Genomic DNA, 26,509 nt, shown 5'->3' with positions numbered 1-26,509 from the left:
AGGCTGAGCGTGATAGTTTGTTGAGGAGCTGAGGGCTTCGCAGAGACAGTGGACTGCCAGAGCCTCTGGTTCAGTGCTGCTTTGGGGATTATTTTGATTGGGTGGGTTGAGTGGTGAGGAAAGAAAGTAGTGTGGTGCAGTGGTTTCAATGTTGGACTAAGACTTGGGAGTTCGCACACGGGTGGAGGGAAGTACTGGGTTGTGGGGGAGGGAGGTGAAGGGATTAATTGAAATTGTTAAAGACTGGTATAGGATTTAAGAGATTTAAATTTTTATAAAGATTCTATAAGGAAAGCAGAAAGCAGCAAGAAATATCAAGTAAAAGTATCGGAGAGGAGATCAGGGTAAATGAAAACATGAGATTTACAGTTTTGTTAGATATGATTTTATTTTGGAGTTGTCTGCTTATTTTGGAGTTGTTTGCTGTAAAGAATGTATATTATGTCAATAAAATAATGAAGGATTTGGAAAAATAAAAAAATCTATAAAAAGACTTGGGAGTTCGAATCCCTGCTCAGCCATGAAGTTCACTGCATAACCTTGGGCCATTCACAGTCTCTCAAGCCTAGTCTGGCTCTCATGGGGTTGTTGTGAGTATAAAAAGGGTTGAAGAGAACCGTGCTCTTTGAGCTCTTCGGATGGAAGGTGGGGTATAAAGGCAATAAAACAAATAAAACAATAAATACAGAGCTGGAGCCCTTCAGGTCTGGACACAATACCAGATTCGATTTGTAGCAGACCTACTGGAGTGGCTTGTAACACCAACTGAGGCAGAGGCTGGCCTAACCTATGTGATATCCCAAGCACCGTGTGACCCAAAGATGTGCATGTGTATGCATAGATGCAAATGTAGACACGATAGAATTGTGGAGCTACAAGGGACTACGAGGGTCATCTAGTCCATCCCCTGCAGTGCAGGAATCTGTTTACCCTATCTTGGACTCAGACTCACAATCCTCAGTTTAAGAGTCACACACTCTACTAGCTGAGCTAAAAGGGGTTGCGTGTTGGTGTCTGGGTGTGTTAAGCTGAGCCAGGCTTTCTAGTTGGACCAATAATCTGTTTGGCAAATGAATCATTCTGGTTTGAGATATGGGTTCAGGATTCCATAGGCCTGGCTCTCCTTGCAACTCTGCCTGCTTCTTTTGGGCGTAGGGGTTGCCCTCTCTGCCTCTCTAGACTCTGCTGCCCCTACCACCACCACTCCATGCACAATGCTCTGGCTCAATCACACCACACAAGTTCCATAATTTCAAGTGGTAATTTTTGCATGCATGCACCTTCCGTTACAGTTAAAAGGTGAGAAGCCTGTATTGTATCCAATTCATCTCCTCCTCACTGGAATTAATTCTTTTTTCTTTTCTCCCTTCCCCTCCCTGCCACAATTTCCCACAATTTTGCAGTTCCCACAATTTGCAGTTGCTGGGTATCTCATCAAGCCAGCAGACTCTGCGGATTTCACCTTTTATCTTTCTTGGGGTGAAGAGGCAACTCTAGCCTGGCTCTCATTTTGTGTCTGCACAGGGGGCAGCATGAGTTGTGGCCCTAGATGATGGAATTCCTGAACTTGAGCCCCGCGCCCTCTTTGGAGGAGCAAGGCAAGTGAGAGGTGACATGGGAGAAGTACATGGCTTGGAGAAAGAAAAGTTTCCGGACAAATAAAAGAAAGTTCTTTTTTATTCAGAGCATAGTTGAACTATGGAACTCTCTCCCACAGGAGGCAGTGAAGGCTACCAACCTTTAGACAAAGTCATGGAGAAGAAGGCTAGTATCAACAGATACTAGCCATGATTGCTATCTTCTGCATCCATAGCTGAAGACAGGAATGCTTCTGAAAACATGTTTGCTGGAAACCATTGGAGGGGAGAGCGCTGTTGTGCTTGGGTCCTGTTTGTGGGGCTTCCCATAGTCATCTGGTTGGCCACTGTGAAAACTGGATGCTGGCCTGGATGGTTTGGCCTGATCCAGCAGGCTATTCTTTTGTTCTTTAGCTGATGGACTTTGCACACGGACTCTCAGGGCAGAAAAATCAGAGGAGCTGGGTACCCAGACATTTAAGGCAACTCTGGTGCTTCCTCCTGAAAAATGATTTTATGCTGGTGCCCTGGCACTGGAAATGCTTCTTTCAACAGCCATTTCCTCTCTTTGGTGCAGCTGGGAATTCTGCTGGGTTTCCATATTCCCTCCCTGGATTGGGAAACCTCTCAGCTTCCCGACTCCACATCCTGCAGGCTTTATGAGGCTGAGGTCTGGCTCTTTATGACTCCATAAACAGCACTTACCCGTGGCCAGCTTGTTCGCACTTAACGGCTTGGTAGATTAAAACGAAAATGCGGCAAGTGGGTGGGGCGGGGTGGGGGGGGGAGAGAAGAGAATTCTAGAGGGTGAGTGTAAATGGGTTGTTCCTCTGTACAGAAGAGACGACACTCCCCAAACCGTTTGGTGGAGTGGTGTCTGAGAAACTATGTTATGGTCTCTGCAGTTTGCCTAACTGGTGTTTAGAAGCCTAGGCTTGCATGCTTTTCAGATCACACTGACCTCCTTCATGCTTCAGTTTTGATGCTGGAGCAGTGGCAAGGAAGGAGGTGACTGCAATGATACCCATCTGGGCAGGTAGCAAAGTCATACCTCCTTTACCACAAAGAAGGAAATTCTAGCAAGGAATTGCGTTAATTGTTTTTAAGGTTGATCCACAGCTAGAAGAAAATATCATGTGGTACAGTCCTCCTGGGATTGTACCTCTTGAAGATGGAGGTGGATGTGGAGCATTTTATGTGTGTGATTCTCCCCATCCCCTGGTCAAACATTCCCTAAAGGAAATCAGGGAGAAAGGAGCTAGCCTCATGTTGTTTTTGCCATGTTAGTTTTCTGAGTGCCCCTCACCCCTTCCTTGGAGAGTATGCAGTCATGCTGTCTCTCACTTGCTATCTGAAGTGGCACAGTCCTCAGAGGGGCAGTACCGCATAATGTATCATTATATGATAATATTAGGGTTGCCATATGTCTGGAATTTTCTGGACATAGCCGATATTCAGCCCCCTTAAGCAGCTCAACAACTTTTGTGTCCAGAATTTTCACTTTTTGAAATATGGCAACCCTATGATTGCTCATATGGGACGCAGGTGGCACTGTGGGTTAAAGCCTCAGCGCCTAGGGCTTGCCGATCGAAAGGTCGGCGGTTCGAATCCCTGTGGCGGGGTGCGCTCCCGCTGCTCGGTCCCAGCGCCTGCCAACCTAGCAGTTCGAAAGCACCTCCGGGTGCAAGTAGATAAATAGGGACCGCTTACCAGCGGGAAGGTAAACGGCGTTTCCGTGTGCGGCTCTGGCTCGCCAGAGCAGCGATGTCACGCTGGCCACGTGACCCGGAAGTGTCTCCGGACAGCGCTGGCCCCTGGCCTCTTAAGTGAGATGGGCGCACAACCCCAGAGTCTGTCAAGACTGGCCCGTACGGGCAGGGGTACCTTTACCTTTACCTTTACCTATGATTGCTCAGCAATTAGTCATAGGCAGGCACCCCAATTCAAAGCATCCAGGGGCAAATTCCTAGTTGTCTTTGCAAAAGTCACTGTCCTTTACATATTTCCTGACCAGAAAGAGGCAAGCTGAGACAAGAGGCTTGTACAGAGAAACAACAGGCAGCCATCTCAGAGGGTGGGGTGCATTTACCGTTTTTGCAGTGTAAAAATACATGGGGGGGGGGGGGGGTGAGTGTGAAATGTGGTTCCAATATACATTTGTGTGTGTGTTTGGGGGATGGGGGTTGAAGGAGGCAGACATTTGGCTTCTGTTGCTCATCTGTGAGCAAAATGCACTTTACACATGCTTGGAGGTTTTTTCATCAGTAATAATGATGAACTAAAGATGCTGTTATTTTAGGCCCAGCAAGACTTTACACAGAGTCATCTAGGAGGGAGACAGAGTTGGATATCTGAATATGGCGGGGGGGGGGGAGAGACCCTGCTCTTGCTGGCACATTCTGGTCTTTCTCCCTGCTCCTTGCATTCCTGGAGGGATGGAGAGAATTCATTTCGTTCACATTTAATGCAATTATGCCTCATTTGCACTTCCCAAGCCAAAACACAAAGCAAAACACCACTGCCCTTCAAAATGCACACCCCTCAAACAAACAGAAAAAGTGCCAATAGCCACAGTGCCCCTATGTGTTGCTTTAATGGGGCTGTTTTATCACACATTTTAATAATGATCAGTTTTATAGTAATATCTTAATGGGTATATTCTATTGTTTTAAATATGCTGTGTTTTCAATTCTTCTGTATTTTAACAACATTGTGCAGTCAGTATTTATGTCTTGTTAAACTGCTTAGAAACCGTCTGGGCATTAAGTGGCCTAGGAATCAATTAATAATAATTATAAGTATTGTGCAATAGTTGTGTACAAAAATATGTATGCGGGAAGGAATGCATATTCCTTATTGGGCAACCTGAACCTAAGCTTGGTAAAATGCCCAACATATTGGGCAACCTGAACCTAAGCTTGGTAAAATGGCAAGCCAAGAAGAACCAAAATTGACAATTCTGTCCATTGTTACATTTCAGACAGCGAGGCTCCAGCTTGCCCCAAAGCCACAGCCTTTCTCCAGAGTTGGGATTTTTCCCCTCTAAGGACAGCCTGCCAGTTGCTGTGGCTCCAGGGTTAGCAGAAAGCGCAGCCCACCCCTGACCATTGTTTTTCAGCTCTAGCCCCCTTTTGCACCTTCAGCTTCCTGTGTTTCAGGGCTGGGTTGCAGGCCTTGGGGTGGGAGATAAATTCCATTCACTGCGAATTTATGGGCAATCCTGTCTAATTCAAATTCTCTGAAACATAGCAACCCTTCAAAATTCATGGTTTTTTTGAATTTTTCAATGTGGTTCTCTAGCCACTCAATGTGTATGAAATTGCATATGCAAGTGTGCATTAAAATGCATGTGAAAATAACATACCACAAATGCATTATATAAGTGAAATTTCATTTGCAAAAATGTGTATATAAGGCCAAACTACAAAGAAGGGCATGTATACAGTGGTACCTCGGGTTAAGTACTTAAATCACTCCGGAGGTCTGTTCTTAACCTGAAACTGTTCCTAACCTGAAGCACCACTTTAGCTAATGGGGCCTCCTGCTGCCGCTGCACCACTGGAGCACAATTTCTGTTCTCATCCTGAAGCAAAGTTCTTAACTCGGGGTACTATTTCTGGGTTAGCGGAGTGTACCAGTGTATTAGGAGAAATCGGCAGCAAAATGCTGCCAAATTTCCATAAGAACATTAAAAAAGACAATCTGCAAACTGGTGTGAAAATGTGGAGAAATGAACTGGAAAATTGCTAAGCGGAAGAAACCAAAATTGTCAAATTTGAACAACCCTAGACTTGCAACTTTGAAAATAGATTCCAGGGTTAAGACTCTTCCCCCAGTTAAACTCTTCTTTTTCTTCTTTTAAGGGCAAATGTCATAGGATGAACCCTGCTGGACCACTCTTACTGTCTGTGATATCGTGTCTCCTGTGGCTGTCCCGGGGCTTTGACCCAGCTCCCAGCGCCTGCTCCGCCTTGGCCTCCGGGGTTCTCTACGGCTCCTTCTCACTGAAGGACCTCTTCCCCACCGTTTCCACTGGCTGCTCGTGGACCCTGGAGAACCCCGACCCCACCAAGTACTCCTTGTACCTCAGGTTCAACCGGGAGGAGCAGGTCTGCACCCACTACTCGCCCATGGTGCTGCCACTGGACCATTACCTCTCCAACGACACCTGCAGCCAGCCAGAAGTGACAGCCTCAACCCGGGAAGAAGAGGAGGAAGACGGAGGGGAGGTCAGGTTGGAGCTGTGCCAGGGAGGGGGCCCCTTCACCTTTTTCCACTTCGACAAGAACTTTGTGCAGCTGTGCCTGGCAGAGGAACCCGAAGCGGCCACCCGGCTCCTGCCCCCCGAGGCTGTGGAGTTCCGCTTCGTGGAAGTCCTCCTGATCAACAACAACAACTCCAGCCAGTTCACCTGCAGCATCTTGTGCCGCTGGCTCGAAGAGTGCCTTCGCCTGGGCACCAGCCAATCCTGTGGCCTCTCACAAACCGGCTGCACCTGCCAGACCCCCCAGACCCTACCGGCTCCTCCCCAATCCAACCAGTCGCTCTCCAATGCTCTGACACCACCCTCGACAAGCAGCAGCAGCAGCAGCAGCAGCAGTGATTGCTGCGTGACCGAATTGCATTCTGGGAATGCGAATGATGTATACTCTCCGGAGATTAAATACGGTGAGTGTGGATGCATGGTAGGGGGTTCAGGCATTGTGGAAATGGGTCCTGCAGTAAACGTCACAGAAAGGGTCACTTGTGGAAGTCTCTGCCCTTTGTATGTTCAGAGTGCTTCAAATAATTTTGAATTACTCACTGGTTCTACTAATGACTGGTGTCAGGGATGAGCTGAAATGGGATTGGGACATATTTTGCAAAAGAATTTACCCCTTGCAAAGGGTTAGGTGATAATGCTATTTCTTTAAAAACATTTTCTTAAAAAATACTTGAGCAAAATATAACAATATTTGACCAGTCAACCATTCAAGCCTTTTTTTTATTATACCATGCCATGTGATACATTGTGTAAAAGGAAGTGTGGACACTGAAGTATGGAGACTACGGAAGGGCTGACAGGCATGCACAGCACATTTTGTTGGGTTGCACATCCAGGGAATATTTTTAAAAAATTATTTCAAGAAAGGACAAGATAAAAAAATGGTAAAGTTAAAAAGGCAAAAGACTAACAAAACAACCATATCACAAGAGGTAAAAAAGCCAAAACAAGAGATTTTCCCTCCAGAGAAAAAGACCAGTGCTAAGCTGACCAGAGGCAGGGCAGATCAGGAGGGCCAGGGCCAGGGTGGTATCTCCTCCTCCTCCTCCTTGCTTGTGCACTACAAAAGCAGCTCCACACCCCCACCCATCTCTCTCCACAAAAGGTGATGAGTGGACCTCACATGGAGACAGCCATGAGACAGATATAGGCAGAGGAAAAACACTGGAATGGATCTGCAGCTTCTGCCTGTGTCCATCTCTGGAAGTGATGGTGGGGTGATTGGCTCCAGAAACAGCAGCCCCTCCTCTTCCCTTACTGCTGCTACTGCCAGAGTCAATCACCCCACCACCTCTTCCAGAAATGGACGCAGGCAGAAGCTGAGGATCCACTCCAGATCCATTCTAGCCTTTTTATTCTGCCCGCATCTCTCTGGCTGCTTCCCTCCCCCTGCTGCCTTTTGCCTTCCTCTCTCACTAGCCACCTCTTCCCTGGTCCGTACCCTCTTCTCCTTGCCACAATCCACAGTTTTTAGAACAGGATGTGCCAGGGCACACCCAGCAAACCCTGTGCACATACCTATGGAAGGGCTAAGCATTTGACCTGTTACTTGTGCAAAGATCCTGTATTTCTGTGTTGTGTGAATGGGATAAGGGGAAGCAGGGAGCTCCTGTGCCCAAGAAGCAAATATGGCTTGAATCCCTCTTCTGAAGGAGCTGAAGTTTGTTTTCTTGACAGCTCCGTGAGTATTGGAGGCTGGGTCTGTAGGTACCTCTGGCCCCACCCACCACTAGCATGTGCCCCCTCCCCCAGAAAGTTTCTCACAATGGTATGTGGCCCTCAGACTGGAAAAAACTTCCCCACGTCTGCTTCAGTGCCATTAGTTAACCATGTCCTGTGTCAGAATGAAGTATCTCATTTGTGTGTGTTACGGATGTGTTTTGTGGTCCTGAATTAACACGTTATGAGAGAAGGAGAGTAACATCTCTCTCTAGCACTCATATCTTCTGAGCTGGAAGGTGTTGCTTCTTAAGCGGGTCTTTTGCCCCAGCTGAGCCACTCTTGCTTCTCCCCCGCTGACCTTCCACTCCCTGAGCTGATGAGGAGGCAGAAGTGTGTGAGGAGGCCCTGTTGTCACTCTGCCTTGGCAGAGACATAGAAAACAATTTACAGGGAAAATGACCCCTTTTCCCGTGGCAAATTACCCATGACTATGATGGCCCAGGTGCCTGTTATTCCAAGCCGGAATATAAAGGAGCTGCAATTCAGTCCGAGCAGACTATTAACCAGGCTGAATGAGGCCATTTGCTTGTTAGACGGTAGCGCAAGCTGAAAGTGGAATGAAACCTTTTCTCTCTGGTCCAGCGGACGACCGCCTGTGAAGTGATTCCCTTGGGAAAAGGTTGTTCCTCCCGCTCCACTCCCCACCCTGCCTGATCTGGAGCCCTCTCTTGCACACTGGCCTAAGTGTGCCAGCCCCCTTAAGGTGGGGTCTCTCAAGTGACTTCCCTTCCTTTCTGGGAGGGAATTTGATCTTTGCAGATTCTAATACAAACCAATATGATCCTTATCTCCCAGACTAAACTGACAATCAGAACTTAGCTGCCCACTGGTTTTTTGCTCTTCCTATAAGCTTCAACACAGTACCTGACTCATAAAGCATACCAAAATACATTTTGAAACGTGTGTTTTGAAAGATGGGGGCATTATTTGTTTTAAACTGCTTCTAATTACTGTATTTTTAAATTGTTGTGACGTGCCCTGGGACCTTTGAGTGAAGAATCCCATGAAGAGATAACTGGTAATCATTTTTGCCTTGAAGAAAGTGGCTCCTCCTTCTCTTCTTCCTTGACACGCCTTCCTTGACATGGTGGTGTATCTGGTACAGAGTGCCATCCCCATGGAAGCTTGCTGGACCCCATAAGCACCTACTTTTTATCCATACTCTTTGATTGTGTAAACTGATGGCTGCCTGTGACTTGTTGCAGCTGCGTGGCTGTGGTTTTGCCACTTCCCTTAGTTTTCAACATGCTTTTGACTGATAGTTGTTAGCTGATTTGAATTTTTTTGAAAAAAACACACAACAATTATTATTTGAGGCCTTTATGTTGTGCTGTTGAGTGTTCAAAGTACATCACATCACATGAACCCGGGGATCTTTACAACAGAGTTGGGCTGAATGTGGCCTGTGTAGGAGTGTCCTGTGACCTTCACAGGCTGCCCCGCTGCCCTCTGACCTGACCTCACTCACCTGACCTGCCGCCAAATTCATTACAGTGACTTGCACTCTCCTCATCCTCCTGAAAAGCTGTTTGGCAGGCTGCAGTGAACACAAGTAACATGTTTCTGTGGTGGGGGAGACATACTTCGCTCATCTCAGCTGCTCAACCCCAAAGCTCAGCTTGGAGTTCTGCCTTCTCTGCTGAGCTGCTGGGGCCGAGTGTCAGCGAGGAGAAATCTTCGGGGTGGGGTGGAGTGTGGGGAGAGTAATCTCCCAGCCTTCTGCTGCGGCAAGCATGTGGATAAATTTGCAATCGCCAGAGCCGCTATTGCTTTCGAAGGGCAGTAGCTTGAACTCTCCGTTACCTTCCTCAAATTATGTTTGACATTCAATTAAAACCCCGAGGCACCTGGACGTAAAACGTTAGTGTAGCTGGAAAGTCGCGGGGGTAATGTGTTTTTTTATACATTATTTTATTTGCAGAGTCATCAGACACTGGGCCAGAGGGAATTGGACTTGTCCTCGACTGCAGTTGTGGGGCGGTGGCAGGGGGTGGGGAAGAGAGGTGGCTGAAAAAGAGCCAGGCTGGGGCTGGGCATCATGTAAGAGCTGAGTTTCAAGGAAGGTGTCTCTGCTAAGGATGAGGGAAAGATTCAGTTCTACATGGATTCAAAGGCAAACCTGCCTAGTACAGTGGTACCTCGGGTTAAGTACTTAATTCATTCCGGAGGTCCGTTCTTAACCTGAAACTGTTCTTAACCTGAAGCACTACTTTAGCTAATGGGGCCTCCTGCTGCTGCCGTGCTGCTGGAGCATGATTTCTGTTCTTATCCTGAAGCAAAGTTCTTAACCTGAAGCACTATTTCTGGGTTAGCAGAGTCTGTAACCTGAAGCATATGTAACCTGAAGCGTATGTAACCCGAGGTAACACTGCACTCTCTTTCTTAAACAATGCACAGCCTGAAACTCAGCCATCTTTCAGAACTCACAGGTCTCTTGATTTTGCAGTGTAGTTCTCTTTCCAAATAATGTGCACACAGATTCATATACTAGGGTAAAGTGTACATAAAAACACACATATTCGTGAAAAATATTAGGAAAGGTTCTTTGCAATAAGGTATGTATTAGGGGAAAAATATGGATGAATATTCATGAATACTTTTTTAAAAAAATTATCATCATCACAAACAGATATAGAAAAGTAAGAAAATCAGGCAGAGGGCCTTCTCAGTAGTGGAGCTCACCCTGTGGAACACAACCCCCCCACCATTAAATGTCAAGGAGATGAGTGACTATATAACCTTTAGAAGACATCTGAAGGCAGCCCTGTATAGGTAATCTTGTTAATGTTGAATGTTTTATTATGTTTTTATATATTCTGGAAGATACCCAAAGTGGCTGGGAAAACCCAGTCAGATGAGTGGGGTACAAATAATAAATTATTAGTAGTTTTAACATTAGTTTTAGTAGCAGTATTAACTAAAATTGACAGATTTGCCAGTCCATACTACCAGTCTTGCAGAAATTTGAGATTATGCAAAAGTGGACTTGTATTGAGTAGGTTCAAGGAAAGTGGCAGGCAGGAAAAAGAGTCCTGGATGGAGCCCCAGACTGTAGGTCTCATTGTCTCATGTTTTGCTAGGGAAATGCCTCACCTCTTTCACTGGCAGCTTCCAAGTGGATGTGGGTGTCCTCTTCTCATTCTACAAATCATCTCACAGCTGATCTGCATTCTGCAACCTTCCTGGGTGCAACACTGCCTGAAAACACCATGATGTCCTTGCCTTTCCCAACATGAAATATGGAGACCATAATGTCGACTTGCCTGTTGTACTGATTACTTTGCAGTAAGGATCCCTGACATAATTATGGGAAGCTCATTCAGCACTCTACGGTGCTATATAAATACAGAGCTTCGTTATTTTAAGCATTCAGTTTTTCAGCTCTAACAGAGTTGCAGAAAACCTGATTCATCATGTATCTGATGAAGTAGACTGTTTGTGGAAGTTTGTTTCACCATAATAAAATGGTTATTCCTTAAGGTTCCATTTTGCAGAAAACCTATTGACTCTTCAGCCCAGTTTGGACATAACTCTAACCATGGCCAAATGTGAACATGCAAGGATGCAGGTGCCCACAGTAAATATTGTGGCAGCTTTATTCTTTCTTTGGTCCTGCTTCTACTGCACCATCCAGAGCTAAACCATGACTTGGCTTAGCATTATGTCCAAACTCAGGTATATGGTTTGTCTCAAGCCCTACAAACCATGAAATGTAGCCAAGGCTTGTTCTTGGCTTAAAGGTTGTGGCTCATGAGTTCAGAGGTAATGGTAAGCCAAAGCATGACTTATTTATGGGTAATGTGACAGCAGTAGGGATGGAGGAGAAATTTAACTTGGTTTTCATTTAAAGACAAACTTGCCTAAGTGCCACTTTCCAAAAAGATACGAGAACAGAAAAAAACAGCCATCCTTCAGAATTCACACTTGTCTGAATTTTGCAGTGCAATTCTCCAGCCAAATATTGTGCACACAAATACTTATATGACGGTGAAGTGTGCAATGTAAATGCAAGTATTAGTGAAAACAGCACACAAAACTACATTATAATAGGAAAAAATGCTTTGCAAAGATTTGAATATTAGGCAAAATTGTGACAGCTCCTCAAAGTAGTTTACCCTGAAACAATAACAGGAAAAGCTTTAACTACCCTTCTCCCCCACCCTCTGTCAAATCTCCCCAATTCTGTTGGTTGCATAAATTGGTCCTGATTGTGTCCTCTAGACAGTTCCCTCCAGGACTCATGAGTGCATCTGAGCATGTGGTTGAAATATACAGCATGAGAATGTGCTCAGAATAGTGGTTTTTTGGGAATCTGGGGATGATTGACAGAGGACGGAAAACTCCACTCAGTCACTTTGTTCTGGCTGCTGTCAGAGTCAGGACTGTGGGCCTGCTGGACTCACACCATGGCCGGAGCTGGCACCTCTCGCATCTTTAATTCGCAGTTCTGGGCTTTGATGGTTCCCAGCTGTCTTTTCTGCGGGCTGTGTGTGTCTATCTCGCTGGCATCTCTTCTGGCCCATTTGTCACTGTGGCTCACAGATGTCATGCAATTTCTCCGCTGCCCGGGTGCAGCTCGCTGGCACGCAGAGCTCCTTTCTTACTGTGCGAGAGAATCTTCCAAAAACCCCTGCAGGGCCAATATGCCTTCTGTGGCACTAAAACATGGGCCTGTGGAGGCACCCCCTCCCCTCGTGCCATGCTGGCTGGCTGGCTCTTTGGGAAACGAATCAATTCACAGGCCCCTGCCCCCCCCCCAATTCAGGCATGTGCCACACCGGCCTTGGAGACTACTCTGCTGAGGAGGTTAGAATGAAGATTGCAAGAAACCATCAGGTCACCATGGCAACTGGTATACCAGAGGGAATTGCCTTATGCAAGGATGATTAGGGAGAGGAGAGAAATATGTATGATCTTCAGCTTGGTTTTATGGGGTGGAGGGGAATCAATAGCTCACGGAAAGAGGAGCAGTGCTGGTAGGTTGGGGTTTGTGATGGGTGGTCTGTTCTTTGGAAGGCAGGTACGCCACAAAATAACACTATGATGTTCTGGGTTCGAGTCTATTCAGCCAATCAGAAGCAGAACTTCAGGCTTCACATAGTTGCCAGGTTCTATCAAGGACAGGCAAGAGGGGATCAGGCCTTTGGTGTTGCGCTGTGGTGGCTGATGCCCATTTGGACTGGTATGGTGGAAGGCAAGGAGGCCGTAGTAGGTGGAGCCAGACTGAATGATGGGCAGAGTCAGAGCCAATGACAGGTGGAGCCAGCTAATTCTAGTTCACTCCTCATCCTCTTTGCCTGATGTCGTCTTTGAGGTAAACAGTAAGACTAAGCTCACCCAGTCTCTGCCACTCTTTGGATTGGTTGTGAATTAGAAGGCAGGCAGGTGGGGCCCAACTGAGGTTGTGGGGCAGTTCCCCATTCACCCCAATGGACCAGCCTTCCATAGGGTAGCAGTATCCAAGCAATGGAATGCTGTCTCCCTGGAGGTTTGGACAAGGCTCCCAATGCTTCAGAATTTCTATTGGACCATCACGGCTAGAAATAGGGGAGAAATCTGATTCAGTTCACATATGAATCCAGTTTTATCAAATCTGCACCCTCCAGAAGAATGTGAGAACCAAAACACAGCGATCCTTTGAAATTTGCACATCTATGAATTTTGCAGTGCAGTTCTCCAACCAACCAATGTTTACGAAAGTTAGGTAAATGTGTGCCTAAATATGAAAGTGTTAGTAAAAATAACATACCAAAATGCATTATACTAGGATAAATTGCATGCACAAATATGTACATGAGGCAAAACGGCATGCAAAAATTTGTTTATTAGGGAAAATTTTGCACACCAAAATGCTGATGAAGTTTCAAGCAAAACAAAATCTGCAGATTGCTGTCAAAATGTGGGAAACGAGATCTAAAATAGGAAAAAATAGAAACTGAGAGAACTGAGATTGACAGATTCCACCCCAGTCAAGATCTGCACCATTTTGCTGGTCTTTCGGTGAGGGTGTTGCTCTTGAGGCTTGTGGTTACCTGTAAATTCTTTGGTTTTTTACTGGTATGTTTTCACTGTGAATGTTTTGGGTTTTTTTCATAGTAATTTAATTGCTGGTTGTAATTTTATCTGTGAACAGCCTTGGGGGGCCTTGAGGCAGAGAGGTGGCCTATATACATATTAAATAATCAAACAAAGCAATAAAGGTCACATAAGCAGCGAGGTAAAGGAGTCACATAACCCACTCCCCATTGGATCTTGGTGCAGATTCCTGTTGCTTGGTTGCCACGTGCCTAGAGTATAAATGCTGCATGGATTACACGACCCCTTTGCCTGGTGGCATCTGCTTGGTCTGAAGGGGTTGTGTCATCTGGAACAGTGTGGGGTCACGTGACTCCCCGTTGCAATCTGATTGGAGGACAAGCTGGGGTTAGTGTGGCCCTGTCATTGGTACATTATCTCTGCTTGTTCCACCCCTTGGCTTTGCTCTGTCCCCACTGTGGGAGGCAGTATGCCTCTAAATACCAGTTGGAGGGTGAGGCTGTTTTGCTCATGCTTGTGGGCTTCCCATTGGGGCACCTAGTTTGCCATTGCAAGAACAGGATGCTAGACTAAATCAGACTTTGGAGGCTCTTCTTATGTTCTATTGCTAATAATTGTGTGTGTGCAGTGTGTGTGTGTGGAGGACATCATTGCAATGCTGACGTTTTAGACCGTGGATCCTGTTTCCTAGGACTATGGTGGCAGTAAAGAAGCAGGTTTGTTTTAAGGAAGAATAAATTTCTTCCTCTGTAGCTGGTAGGGGATTGTTTTTTCCCCCTGGTGGAATTTTTATTTTATTTTTTAAAATGGTGCTTGCATGCAGCGGAATGAATGCTTTCAGCAATGAAGGCGGCAGGGCACGGATTATAGAGTGTGCAGGGAAAGTTAGTAAATTTGGACCCATTTTATGGAGCCAATAAGTGTCAAGGCGATCAGTGCAGCAGCAGCAGCAGCAGCAGCAGCAGCAGCAGCAGCAGCAGGGGGAGCAAGAAAGGCCCCAAACAGAGAGGCTGGTGGACTTTTGGTTTTGGGGATGGTGGTGGTGGCATGCCTGTGTGCTGAGAGGATAATGCCCAGGTTTTGATAGCTTGGGAGGGAACGGAAGAGAGAATTGCTGATAAATTGCACCAGTGACCAAGTCCTAAAGGAGGCGATGATGGACTCCCAATTATGCTGCTAAAAGCCTTCCAGACATGTCGCCCTTCCAGATGACCTGTTTGTTCAGCATTCATCCTGATTTGCTTTCACAAAGCTTACGTGGTGGTTAGACCATGTCCGGCCTTTATTGAGCATTCATTCTGGTTTGTTTATGACAATGAGCATCCATCCTGATTTACAGTACTTGCACGGTGATTGCCCTTCTTTGGGTTACTGATTCGTCCATTCTGCATTTTTCAATGCCTTTCTTCGCCACTTCTTCACAACTTCAGTTGTTGTTGATTTTTTTGTGCTAAGGCAACAGAATGTTTTAACGCACTTCAACTGCATGAACCTAAAGTTGTGGTGTGCTCTTGGATCCCTGTCACAGAATAGTGAGGGCCCGGAGGCAGCCATAGTTGTAACTGGCTAGTAAGATAACGATCATTCTGTCAGGGGGGTGAGTCTGGAGAGGACGCCGGTATGTTGCAAAGCACCATGGGAGGGGAGAATCATTTTGTGTGCAGGTGTCTGTGGCTGCCATTCATGTCTATGGGATGAGATAGGGGAGGTTGCAGCCATCTTTCTTCACTTCCACAGAAGCTATAGAGGGATATTCTGAGAGGAGCAATGGCAAGTTCTGAAAATTGCTAAAATGCTCCCCTCCCCAGCTGCCTGCCAACAGGACCACATCAGGTAAACATAGGAAGCTGACTGATACAGACTGGCATCAGCTATCCAGGGTTTCAGACAGTGGACATTCTTGGAGATGCCAGAGACTGAACCTGCAAAGCAGATGCTCTACCACTGAGCTACACCCCTTTCCCTTAATCAGACCATTGGTCCAGCTAGCACAGTATTGTCTACATTAATTGGCAGTGACCCTCCAGAACATCAGGCAGGGGTCTCTCCCAGTCACCTTTTGCATGCAAATAATGTGCTTGGCCCGCTGAGATTTTGGTGGCAGTTTGAATCCCCATGATGGGGTGAGCTCCCATTGCTCGGTCCCAGCTCCTGCCAACCTAACAGTTTGAAAGTATGCCCCAAAGTGCATGTAGATAAATAGGTACTGCTCCGGTGGGAAGGTAAACGGGTTTCCGTGCACTGCTCTGGTTTCGCCAGAAGCGGCTTAGACATGCTGGCCACATGACCCGGAAAAACTGTCTGTGGACAAAGGCCGGCTCCCTTGGCCAGTAAAGCGATATAAGCACCGCAACCCCAGAGTCGTCTGCGACTGGACTTAACTGTTCTTTACCTTTAACTTTTTTAGTTTCTTTTATTCAGGCTGCAGATGTGCCTCAAATGACCTCCACTCATCAAGTGCCTTGCGTTGCATTCCCTGTGCAGCTTCTTTAAGCCCAGGTGGGTGCAAGGAGGCCCATGCCATTGGTGGGCCTGATCCCTGGGAGCATTTCCACAGGGGCCGCCTGAACTCCTGCAGGAGCTGTGGTGGCAGCTCCTCTCTCCCCACGCTCCCTCTTTTCTGTCCAGGGAGATTATTGGTGATATTACGGCCAATTAGCATGTTTGCTTTTTATTTGTGGCCATTTGTTTTCCTGTGACACGAAGCATCTGCTGGGCCAATAACGGGACTGTCTGCGGGGTGGGGGAAGCAGCCTCCATCCAGCCCCCTCCCCCTCCCTCCTTCCTGGACATGAGCACAGGCCCTGTGTGGGCCGTCTGTGGCAGCCCTCAGCCACTGCTACCAGATGGGAGGCTATCATCAGGAGTGGCAAATAGCCCTGTGTAATTGTGTAATTTTGTGTAATTGACAGATTGTTATCAGCAATACTTGACTTGTGCCTAATAATAATAAAAAGGAGAAGGGGGGAGAAGAAGGGAGGTGGAAACCTGGCACCGCTTCTGATGGCTAAGCAGGGGAGAGCTTGGAAAGCCTCTTGTCACATCTGAAGGGCAAGGGAGTTAATTAGGGCTGGTGCTGCAGCCTGCGGGTGCAGCTTGCTGGTGTTGCTATGTGCGGAAGCCCTCTTGACTTTCCAGGTAGGACAAGAGGGGGAGGTGACAAGCAGGAAACCCAAGAGATGGCATTTCGTCAGTGCAGAATGGGAATGCTACAGTGCAACCACATCTTACAAGGGTGTTCAGTTCCAAGAGTACTATGTAGACACGAAAACATGTATACCCCAACAATTCCTATGGAACTGCCCCCACACGAGTGGCCCTATCCTTCCAGAGCTGGCAGGCTGAGTGGGCCATGCCCCTCAAGCAAGGCAGAGAGCTTAAAAGACCTTTCTGCTCCAGGAAAACCTGGCATGGAAAGAGCTTTTAAGCTCTCTGCCTTACCCGCATTTAACATGCAAAATTTTGCCCAGCCGCCCGCCAAACTCCTATGGTTGAAACTGCGTTAAGTTCAATGCACATAAGATACAATCAGACTACATTTGCAAAACCTGTTGCCCATTTGGTGTGTACGGAATGGAAAATCTGTCCCAACAATATAAATCTCAGGTGTCAAGGGCCAGGGTAAAGGGGTGAGTCTCAGAACTTCCTCTCCCCGTATAAAGCGACCTGGACTCTGTGTTCATTATTTGAGGCCCTTCTTCATGTGCCTCCTTCACATGAGGTCCAGAGGGTGGCAACATAAGAAAGGACCTTTTCTGCAATGGCTCCCCATTTGTGGAATGCACAAATATATTTTTAGACGCCAGGCAAAAAATGTTCTTCTTCAACCAGGTCTTTGGCTGATTAATATTCTACAGCCTTTTAAAAGTGTTTGTGGATTACTGTTTCGTTGTTTCTATTTTAACTATTTACTTGTATTTTTATCTTGTGAACCGCCCTGAGATCTGCGGATAAAGGGCAGTATATAAATCTCTCCCCCCCCCCAAGCTGTATAATGAAGGTGCCAGACACACCTTTGTGGGGAGTTCCAATGTGGGTGGGTGGCTCACGCACCCCCCCCATCAGGTGGTGTGGTAAGGTGGGTGGGGTGTTGGTCATCTTGTGGGCTGACTTTGGCTCAGTCTTGGGGCTGCCCCTACACTGTTGCCTATTATATCCAGTGCTATTTTTCTAGAAAAAGAGGTGCCGGAACTCACCACAAACACCTCCTTTGTTCTCTTATAAAGGCAATGTCACCAGCCTGAGAGGTATCGGAACTGAGTTCCAGTAAGTTCCAGCTGAAAAAAGCCTTGATTGTAACGATATATATATATAATTCTTTTTTTGTCCCCATTCCTCTGCTAGGGGAGGTTTCCAGGGTCCTGCACCTCTGATAAGCTGCATGGTTTTGGGAAGAGGTCTCAGGTTGCAGTAAAAGCCCAGCCTGCTCTTTCTTTTTAAATCACTGCACATTCTCTCACACTGGCATTGCCTGGTCCGATTTTAAATAAGCCCTCTCCTGCGGTCCTTTGCTGCTTCCCTTGGGAGTCTCACTCTCCTGCCTAATAGAATTTTCACCCTCCCTGATAACCCCCTTTCCGCTCTATTCCTGGCTCCTTTCACCTTCATTGCTGCCCATTTTTTCTTCTGTCGATCACAGATGACACAATCTGGCCCCCATTACTGCAGCAGATGAGCATCACATTGCCTTTCCTGTATTTATTGTTACTGGAAACCCCAAGAAAGGCAGAGCAGTGTCATTCTATTACAGTCTATCTAAAAGGGAACAGCAAATGAGGACCCAAATGCACCAACAGAGCACTTAAAAAGCAAATACAAGGTCCTCTTCTCAGTTCTACTGAGATTTTGTATCTGGAGTGTTTGGTGTAGAGAGATGGCAGCATTGCCTTTGCTTAGCAGAGGCAGGACCAAGGCTGGGCAGTGAAAGTTGGATCCCCTCTTTGACCAAAGAGCTTTGACTCTGGGGAACGTTGAATGTGATTTATTTCTTGTTGTGCTATAGCGAGTGCCTTGGGGCTGTATTTGAAAATAACTGAGCTACTTTGTAAATGAGTTTGCAGTTCTGGGTCTTGGTGAGAATAATTCCCCCAATTTTTTGGCTTCATTTTCAGGCCATTAAACTGTGGTGGAGGGGCATTCTGGCTGTTATTGAGGGCAGGGTGCAGGATCAGTGCTGGATGTAGGGCAGTGCAGGCGATTCCCCCACACAGGGTGCTGAGCCGAGGGGGTGCCCCAAGACCTACCTGTGGATGAGGCATCCTCGTGGTCAGAGCTGGCACATCAGCATTCACTGCTTTCTCCTGCCACTCTCCCAGAGTCACTGCTGAAGTCAGGAGATTCACTTTCCTGGACCAGGTGCAGTGGCTAAGCAGATGCCCATGGGAAGCTCAGTGCAAAAGCCCCCAGCCCTCTTGTGATTCCCAGGAACTGGCAATCAGAGGCATACTGCCTTCAGCACTCCAGAGGCAGGACACAACATAGTGATGGCCACCCACTTGGATGGCTTGAAGACAAATTCAGGGCAGTTAAGGCTATCAGTGGATGATAAGACTATGGGTGGCTGGTTGGCATGATGGCTATGCTCATGGCTGGAGGCAGTAATGCTTATGAATACCAGCTGCTGGAGACTGCCAGAGAGGAGAGTGCCCTTGTGCTCATGTCCTCCTTCCAGGCTTCACACGAACAGCTGGCCGGCCCCTGGGAGAGCAGGTCTCACCCAACAGGCTCTTTTAACACCACTAAACCCAGTGGGACTTGCTTCTCAGATGGTACCATGATAGCCCATTGATTATTTAATTTCTATACCACTTAATGTATTAAAAATACATATTTCCAAGCGGTGTACACCAAAGAAGCAGCAGCAGACAGTTAAAACAAAATGTTGCAAAGATACAGTCACACATAAAAATGTTACATTAATACGAAGTTACTAATAAGTATCAATCAATATCCATTCATTTTCCTTCTGATGCACCCTCTTTAAATCTTGCAACTGCTTACCCCACCTTGTTCAGAGCAATGCGGACCTCCAGCCTGCTTCAAACCCTCTCCGCAGCAGGGAGCAGCCGGAGGAAGCCTGCCAGCGCCTGGCTTTTCTCTTCCCTGCACTGGAGAGTTTATGGAGTCATTAAAGAAGGCAGCTGGTCCAGTTTACAGCCAAGAGTCCTGCTCGGTTTACCCTGAGGGTTAGACTTTGCGGCAAGGTAATCACATGGGGATCCTATGTGGGGAGGGGCATCAGGACCCCCTCCAGAGACCCTGTGTGCTCTGTGGAATAAACCCTCGAAATGGGGAACAAAGGGTAAAATTCTGTAAGATTGGTTTGAGCTGAGCTGCCCTCCCGACCGCATCTCCCCAAGCTCTTTTTCTTGAACAGGGAAAATCCTGGATAGCTTTTATCTCCGTATATATAAATGTGTTAGTGGCATTTCTCCTAAAAGTATTCAAAGCTATTTACAATCAAATAATAAAAAACACAGAATAATAAAACCCAATTTAAAATGCCGATAAAAATAAAAAATCTGCAGTATAAAAAGGAAAACATCACATGACACAAGCCAGGGAGAAGCAACCTGTCAGAGTTAGCTAGAGGAGACTTCATGTGGCCCTCTGCTCCTCTCCACCTGGCCCTTGGAACTCTCTCCAGGCCACACCTTTTGCTGGCCTTCTGTCTCACTGTCCTTGAGGGTTTTTGCCTGGAATTCTGAATTCTGATAATGTTTCTTGCTTGCCTGGATGGAGGAAAGAGAGGAATGTGAGACGGTGCCTGGAAGCTAGCCTACAGTGCCTTTCAATCATCTTTTTTTTGCTTTGTTATTATTATTTATTTACATTTATATGCTTTGACTTTTTTTTTTTTTAAAAAAAACACCATTCAAGTTGTGTATAGCTTTTATGAAATAAATAATACATAAATTGTATGTGCCCCCACCATCCCTGAGAAGCTTGCCTAGGAAGGAATGTGACTGTACCCCTGACCTAAAGCCTGAAGGTAAAGAGGCCCACCTGTGTTGTCCATACTAGGTTAGAGGGTTGGGCTCTGGGTACATATACCAGTCCTGGCCATCACAGGGCCTGATGCCTCATCCTCCTGCGCTGGTGCACCCAGGGCCAAACAGCACAAATTCTCTTGATTGGTCCAGCATGGTATAAGTGCCATGAATGATGATTTTTGCTTCTCGTTTTGTATTCGAGAAAGACCCCTTCTCCAGACTAGGGCTGAAATATACACCATACATTTAAAGCACATTCCACCCCCCAAAAAACCCAAAGAATCCTGGGCACTCTAGTTTGTTAAGGGTGCTGAGAATTATAGTTCTGTGATGGGTAAACCACATTTCCCAGGATTTGGGGGGGGGGGAGATAGAGGAGATGTCCTTTAGATCTATGGTGTGTAAGCTGCCTGGGTGGCTTTTAAAAAACCTTTGATGGGGAAAGTAGGATAAGGGGGAAAGAATCAAACAGCCCCTTCTCCTTTCCCCTCTCTTCCCCTTCCTGACTCGCAGCTGACAATGCATCTTTGTCAGGCTTTTATACGTTCCTGTTAATTTCACGCAAAGTGCCCTTGATGGATCTCTTGTTATTTTTCGTGAGCTGAGCCATAAATTTGTGACATCTCACTGTAGCAATCTGTTAAGTGCATCTTGAGGGTGGCGGGGAGGAAGAAGGGCTCTCTGTGGGTCTGCATGTGCCTCTTACATACCACATGGAGAGGAGAGAGAGAGAGAGAGAGAGAGAGAGAGAGAGAGAGAGAGAGAGAGAGATATGCTGGTTCCCAGAGGTGGTAGAGTTGGAGTGGAAACTGACCAGGAGACTCTGCCTAAACCTGGTGCTTCTATGTTGTGCCAATTACTTCTTCTGGAGAGGCCAAGAGAAATGTAGTTTAAGTGACACCTCCCCCACCACCCTCACACACTTCATTTACTCTGTCTCCCTTCTGCGTCCAAATTTATTATAGGTCATGGTTAGGAATTCAGTCCAAGCTCCCTCCCTCAGAGCACTCTTTGCAGTAATGGGTTGTCATGTCCCAAATAGGAGTCGCCTTGTCAAATTGTAACCTATCCTGGAATTTGCTGCTGAAGGGTGGAAAATTAATGTTATCACCATCATCTGACTGACCATAGTGATGACAGGAACCTGGACTAGATGTGTCTCTGCTCTGATCCAGCAGCCAGGCCCTTCTTATACCCTAATCTTCTTCCTCCCTGGCACCTGAACCATTATTGTAATTGTGCCGTGAGTGACAGGAATTCTGGGAAATCTTCCATTCCGCTGAGGAATCAGGATTGGGGCTGAAGAATGAGGGGTGGAATCCAACCTTGTTGTGCTGCAATGTCATCTGCCATGTGACAGGGTCTGAACTGGGATCAGAATAAAACTATTTTCTTTGACATGATTAGTTTGCCATGCCCAGTTCTAACCTGACCCATTACTTCCCTCTGCTTCTCTCTCTTGGTTTTCCTTTGGAAGGGGGAAGTACCTTTGAGAATTCTGAATGCTCCCCACCCCACCCCCACAAGCAGGCAGGGGAAACTGGAAGATAGAAATTGCCCAAAGTGGGGGCCGCCCTATTGTGGTGGTGGACAAACTTAAGAACATAGGAAGTTGCCTTATACTGAGTCAGATCCTTGGTCCACCTGACTGGCAGTGATGCTCCAGGGTTTCAGCCCCGGGACATTCCCAGCCCGTGTATTGAAGGTTTTTAATGCTTTTATGTTTTTATATACAGTGGTACCTCAGGATGCGAATGGGATCCATTCCAGAGCCCCGTTCGCATCCTGAATAGAACGTAAGATGCGACAGTGCATCTGCGTATGCGTGGGTCATATTTTGCCACTTCTGCGCATGCGCGTGACGTCATTTTGACCGTCTGCACATGCGCGAGCGGTGGAACTCGGAAGCAATGCGCTCCATTACTTCCGTGTCACCGCGGAGCACAACCCGAAAATACATGAAGCATATTTATCCTGAGGTATGACTGTATGCTGTAAGCCACGCAGAGTGGCTGGGGGAACCCAGCCTGGTGGGTGGGGTATAAGTAATAATAATAATAATAATAATAATAATAATAATAATAATTACCTGGAGATGCCATTGGGGATTGAAGTAAATGCTCTGCCACTGAGCTGCGCCTCAAACATCCGTCCCCTCATCTCAGATTCATTCACACACACTGAATTCTTGCAGAATGTTTAGTGGAGGAAACAACTGGGGTCTTTTTAAATTTTGCCCTGAGAGAGTTCAAAGAGGAAAAAACAAATTCTGCTTGAGAAACAGTGATGAACCAGATGCCACCAAGGGGAGGTCGGCAAGCAGAACTGTTGCTCAGAGGCATGCATTCTGCTTGATGGAGGGCAAGAAGGCTTGCACACTCTAACACTTTGTAGAATGCAGAGATGGATGTTTCACTTATCTCTCATGCACACTTATGAATACACACACACCTGACTGCTCATTGTGTCCTTTGTTTGTATGCATGGGGTAACATTCCCTGCCTTACAGTCTCTGTGATCCTCATCTCCACACAGCTGCCCTGTACATAAATAACCTCTGCTGGTTCCTTTGTCTCTAGAGGGAGACTTGAAAACAATGGAGACCCACCAAGTCCACAATGGGGATGAGGAGCTCTGTAGACAGTGTGCAAAAGGAAGGAAGCAGCCAAAAGGCAGAGTCTTTTGTGCAGCAACAAAGACACCACTTCAGGAGAACATTAGAAGTGGCCCAATACTGAACTAGGCTCATCTGGGCCATGGGTGGGCAAACATTTGCCCTCAAGAGCCCTTGGTGGTGGTGGGTGGGCTGCATATTCGTTGGTGTGCCAGGGAGGCTGCTATTCATCCACAGCCACACCCACTCATTGTCACACTCCTGATAACTTATCAAACAGCTGTGGAAGTGATGTCCGGGGGGTGGGATTTCCAGAAGGCGGCAGTTTGTCTGGGATCTTCGACAAGTAAACCGGAAAAAAAGTTTTCAGGGTGTCCTGGTTTTTACTTTTTGAAATATGGCAACCCTGCTTGAGCCATCCACCATTCTTGCCCTGCGCATGCACACTTGCTATGCCTAACCTCCAGGGCTGGATCTAGACACATCAAAGAAGTTTTTTCAGTTAAACATGTTGCAAACTTTGTATGAGAAATCAGGTTGGCAAAAACAGAACTCCACAGTGCCATCTGGTGTCACAGTGTTAGAATGCATAAACAATGCATATAAAGCATTTTTTTTTTCTTTGCCAGTGTAGCTAAGTCCTAGATCATGTGTATTCTGTCTGCATTTTAAGATTAAAATAAAATGTTGTGCAGGCAATGCAAAATTCCTGCCAAGAAAATTTGGATTCTGTGATTTGTCTGAATTATGCAGTTAGGGCGAACTGGCACATTTTTGCTTTCACTGTGCATAAATTTGTTCTACATTTTCTTGCTGTTTCACCAGATCAGTAGTTGTGTGGTTCGTGGGCAAGCAGCTCTGCTCCAACAATTGTTGCCAGGCCTGTCCTTCCCCAGTCTTGCCTCTTTTTGGAATGCAGCTTCCTTAGGTTGACTGTGCATTTGTGTGAAGTACTTTTCGTTTTGTGATTCAGGATTAGTTTCCCCTGCATGCCCCTTGGAGTGCGCTTATTTCAGGAGAAAGTGTGGCTTATGAAACACTCAGATAAATAACACTTTGTCTTTCTTCATCTTACTGCATGTTAGTTTCACATGATACCTTCTTTCTTCTTTCCATCATTTTATAAATTTCTATTTTGTCAACCTCCCCCAGCCCAACCTCCCCCCCCCCTTATTAAGATACATGAGTACTGACTTTACATACTTATACCTAGAATTTCCTCAGAGTATCTCTCTCTCACTACCTTCAAGCCCCTTCTCAAAGCCCACCTTTCCCACAATGCCTTTGGCTCAGTTAATCAGCCTCATCCTATGGGAAAACTAACCAGATGTAACTGAAGCCCTAATATATAGGGTGGTATTCAACTAAGTTTTACCTAGAGTATTGGAATGTATGGGCCTGACTGAGCTACATTTATTGGTTTCAGTGGGTCTACTCTGAGTTAAACTTAGTTGAAGACCACCCATTTGCTTCCCCAGTTTTACTGACCCTTCCATCTTTTCAATGGCCCTTCCAGGTTCAAATGGATTGCAACTCCTTGAGGCAGGAGCTTGTCTTTTACTTGGTAAAATATTGTGCACATTGATAGCACGTGATGATGATGATGATGGTATTTTGCAGAGGACAGAGCATGCCCTTCAGAGTATGCAGATACTTCCTCCCGACTTTCTCCACTCACCAGCTCTGATAGCTCTTTCATGGTTTCCTCCCTCTTTCAGGTGATGGGGTGGAAGCAGATCAGAAGGTGAAGACACAGTGGCCGCGGTCAGCAGATGAACCAGGGGTGTACATGGCACAAACAGGTAATGAATGACCTTGACGGGGAAAGCATGGGGAAATGAGAAAATTCATCAGGGCATTCTCAGGGAATCCTTCCTTGCAGCCAGGTTCAGTCTTCAGTCTTCTCGTCAGTACGTGCCAGGGGGTGTGACTGGGTCTGTGGGCATATTTGCAAACTGGAGAAGTTGTTGTGGTCAGCATAACCACACCACAACTTAGTCTATTAGCACAGTCTCAGACCAGGACTCAATGGTAGTTTTGCTATCAGCTTTTCACCTCAAACACATTTTGAATGACATTTGGGGCGTCCTCCTGAGGTGAAACATACCAGGAATTTTGAGGGAATACAACATAGTTTTGATGAGACTTGCAGTGTTTCTGAGGATGGGAGGTGGCTGAGAGGTGAGGGGGCATTGGGGAGGTTCCACGTATTCTCTCAATTTTCACCAGAATTCTCCTAAACTGAAATTTGAAGCAAATTGTTAAGGTTCTTCATCAGAATGAGCAGCATGAAAAATTTAAAAGGAAAGGATTTTAATGTGTGAACTCCCCTCAATTTAACTTGGAATTGGATTAGCTTCTCTAGGGGACATTTGGAATCTTATCACCCCACCGACTTGCCCTGATTTCCTAAATTAAATTGTGGTGCTAGTTGTGCTATTTTGCATTGAAGTTTCATCTTCCAATATAATCAGTGCTCCTCGTCCAAGTCTCAGGTGCTAATGGCCAGACAGAGCTCAACAAAGTCACCACAAGAGGATCTTGAAGTAAGAACCTCCAGAGCCTTGAGGGAGAGATGTACAATCACTGACCAAGAATTAAGAAGCTCCCCCACCTGACCAGCCTGTAGCTTTTGCAAAGGCCTTTTATGTTTTCAACTAAACTAGCTTAGGGATGGGGAATTTGTGGCCCTCCAGATGTTGTTCTAGTCTTCTTTCTTTGGCGATCACTCATAGCCGAGTAAGATTGTCTTCCATAAACACAGTTTTAACAGTGGGTCCATATGTGACTGTGGAGTCCAATTCTGGATTCATAAGTCCTTCCACAATGGGGACATAGGTTTCCAGGTGGGAGTTGATCATGGTGAGGGTTTATCAAGTGTGCCTTCCTCTTAGCACCTTTCTCCCTTACATCCTGAATTTGAGTGTCTTCAAAGCCCATGACACCTTTGGTAAAGGCTGCTCTCCAATTGGAGCACTCGCAGGCCAGTGTTTCCCAGTTGTCTGTGTTTATACTACATTTTTCTTAAGATTTGCCTTGAGAGAGTCTTTAAAGCTCTTTTGTTGACCACTAGCATTACGCTTTCCATTTTTAAGTTCGGAATAGAGTAGTTGCTTTGGAAGACAGTTATCAGGCATCTGCACAACATGACCAGTCCAACGAAGTTGAAGAATCATTGCTTCAAAGCAATGTTGTTCTACTACAGCTCCCATCATCCCTATCCATTGGCCATAGTGGTTGGGCCCAGTGGGAATTGGAGCCCATAAACCCTCAGCTGATGCTGAGACCTCAAGAGCTTTCAGAC

General features: G+C 46.4%; 1 protein-coding gene across 3 annotated transcripts in view; it reads left to right on the top strand.

The window, feature by feature from the left end:
* Positions 1–26,509, top strand: part of ADGRB2 (adhesion G protein-coupled receptor B2) — a 170,446-nt gene that overhangs the window by 40,917 nt on the left and 103,020 nt on the right. For all 3 annotated transcript variants that reach the window (XM_079985251.1, XM_079985252.1, XM_079985250.1), the window contains exons 2-3: positions 5,441–6,245; positions 24,924–25,007. In XM_079985251.1, the coding sequence (XP_079841377.1) occupies positions 5,456–6,245; positions 24,924–25,007 (874 nt within the window). In that variant the 5' untranslated portion in view covers positions 5,441–5,455. The remainder of the gene's footprint in view (positions 1–5,440; positions 6,246–24,923; positions 25,008–26,509) is intronic.

Source organism: Podarcis cretensis (assembly GCF_951804945.1).
Source record: "Podarcis cretensis genome assembly, chromosome: 8".
In the NCBI taxonomy this organism is placed as follows: Eukaryota; Metazoa; Chordata; class Lepidosauria; order Squamata; family Lacertidae; genus Podarcis; species Podarcis cretensis.
The sequence above is the reverse complement of the archived record's forward strand: the minus strand, read 5'-3'. Positions and strand labels throughout refer to the sequence as shown.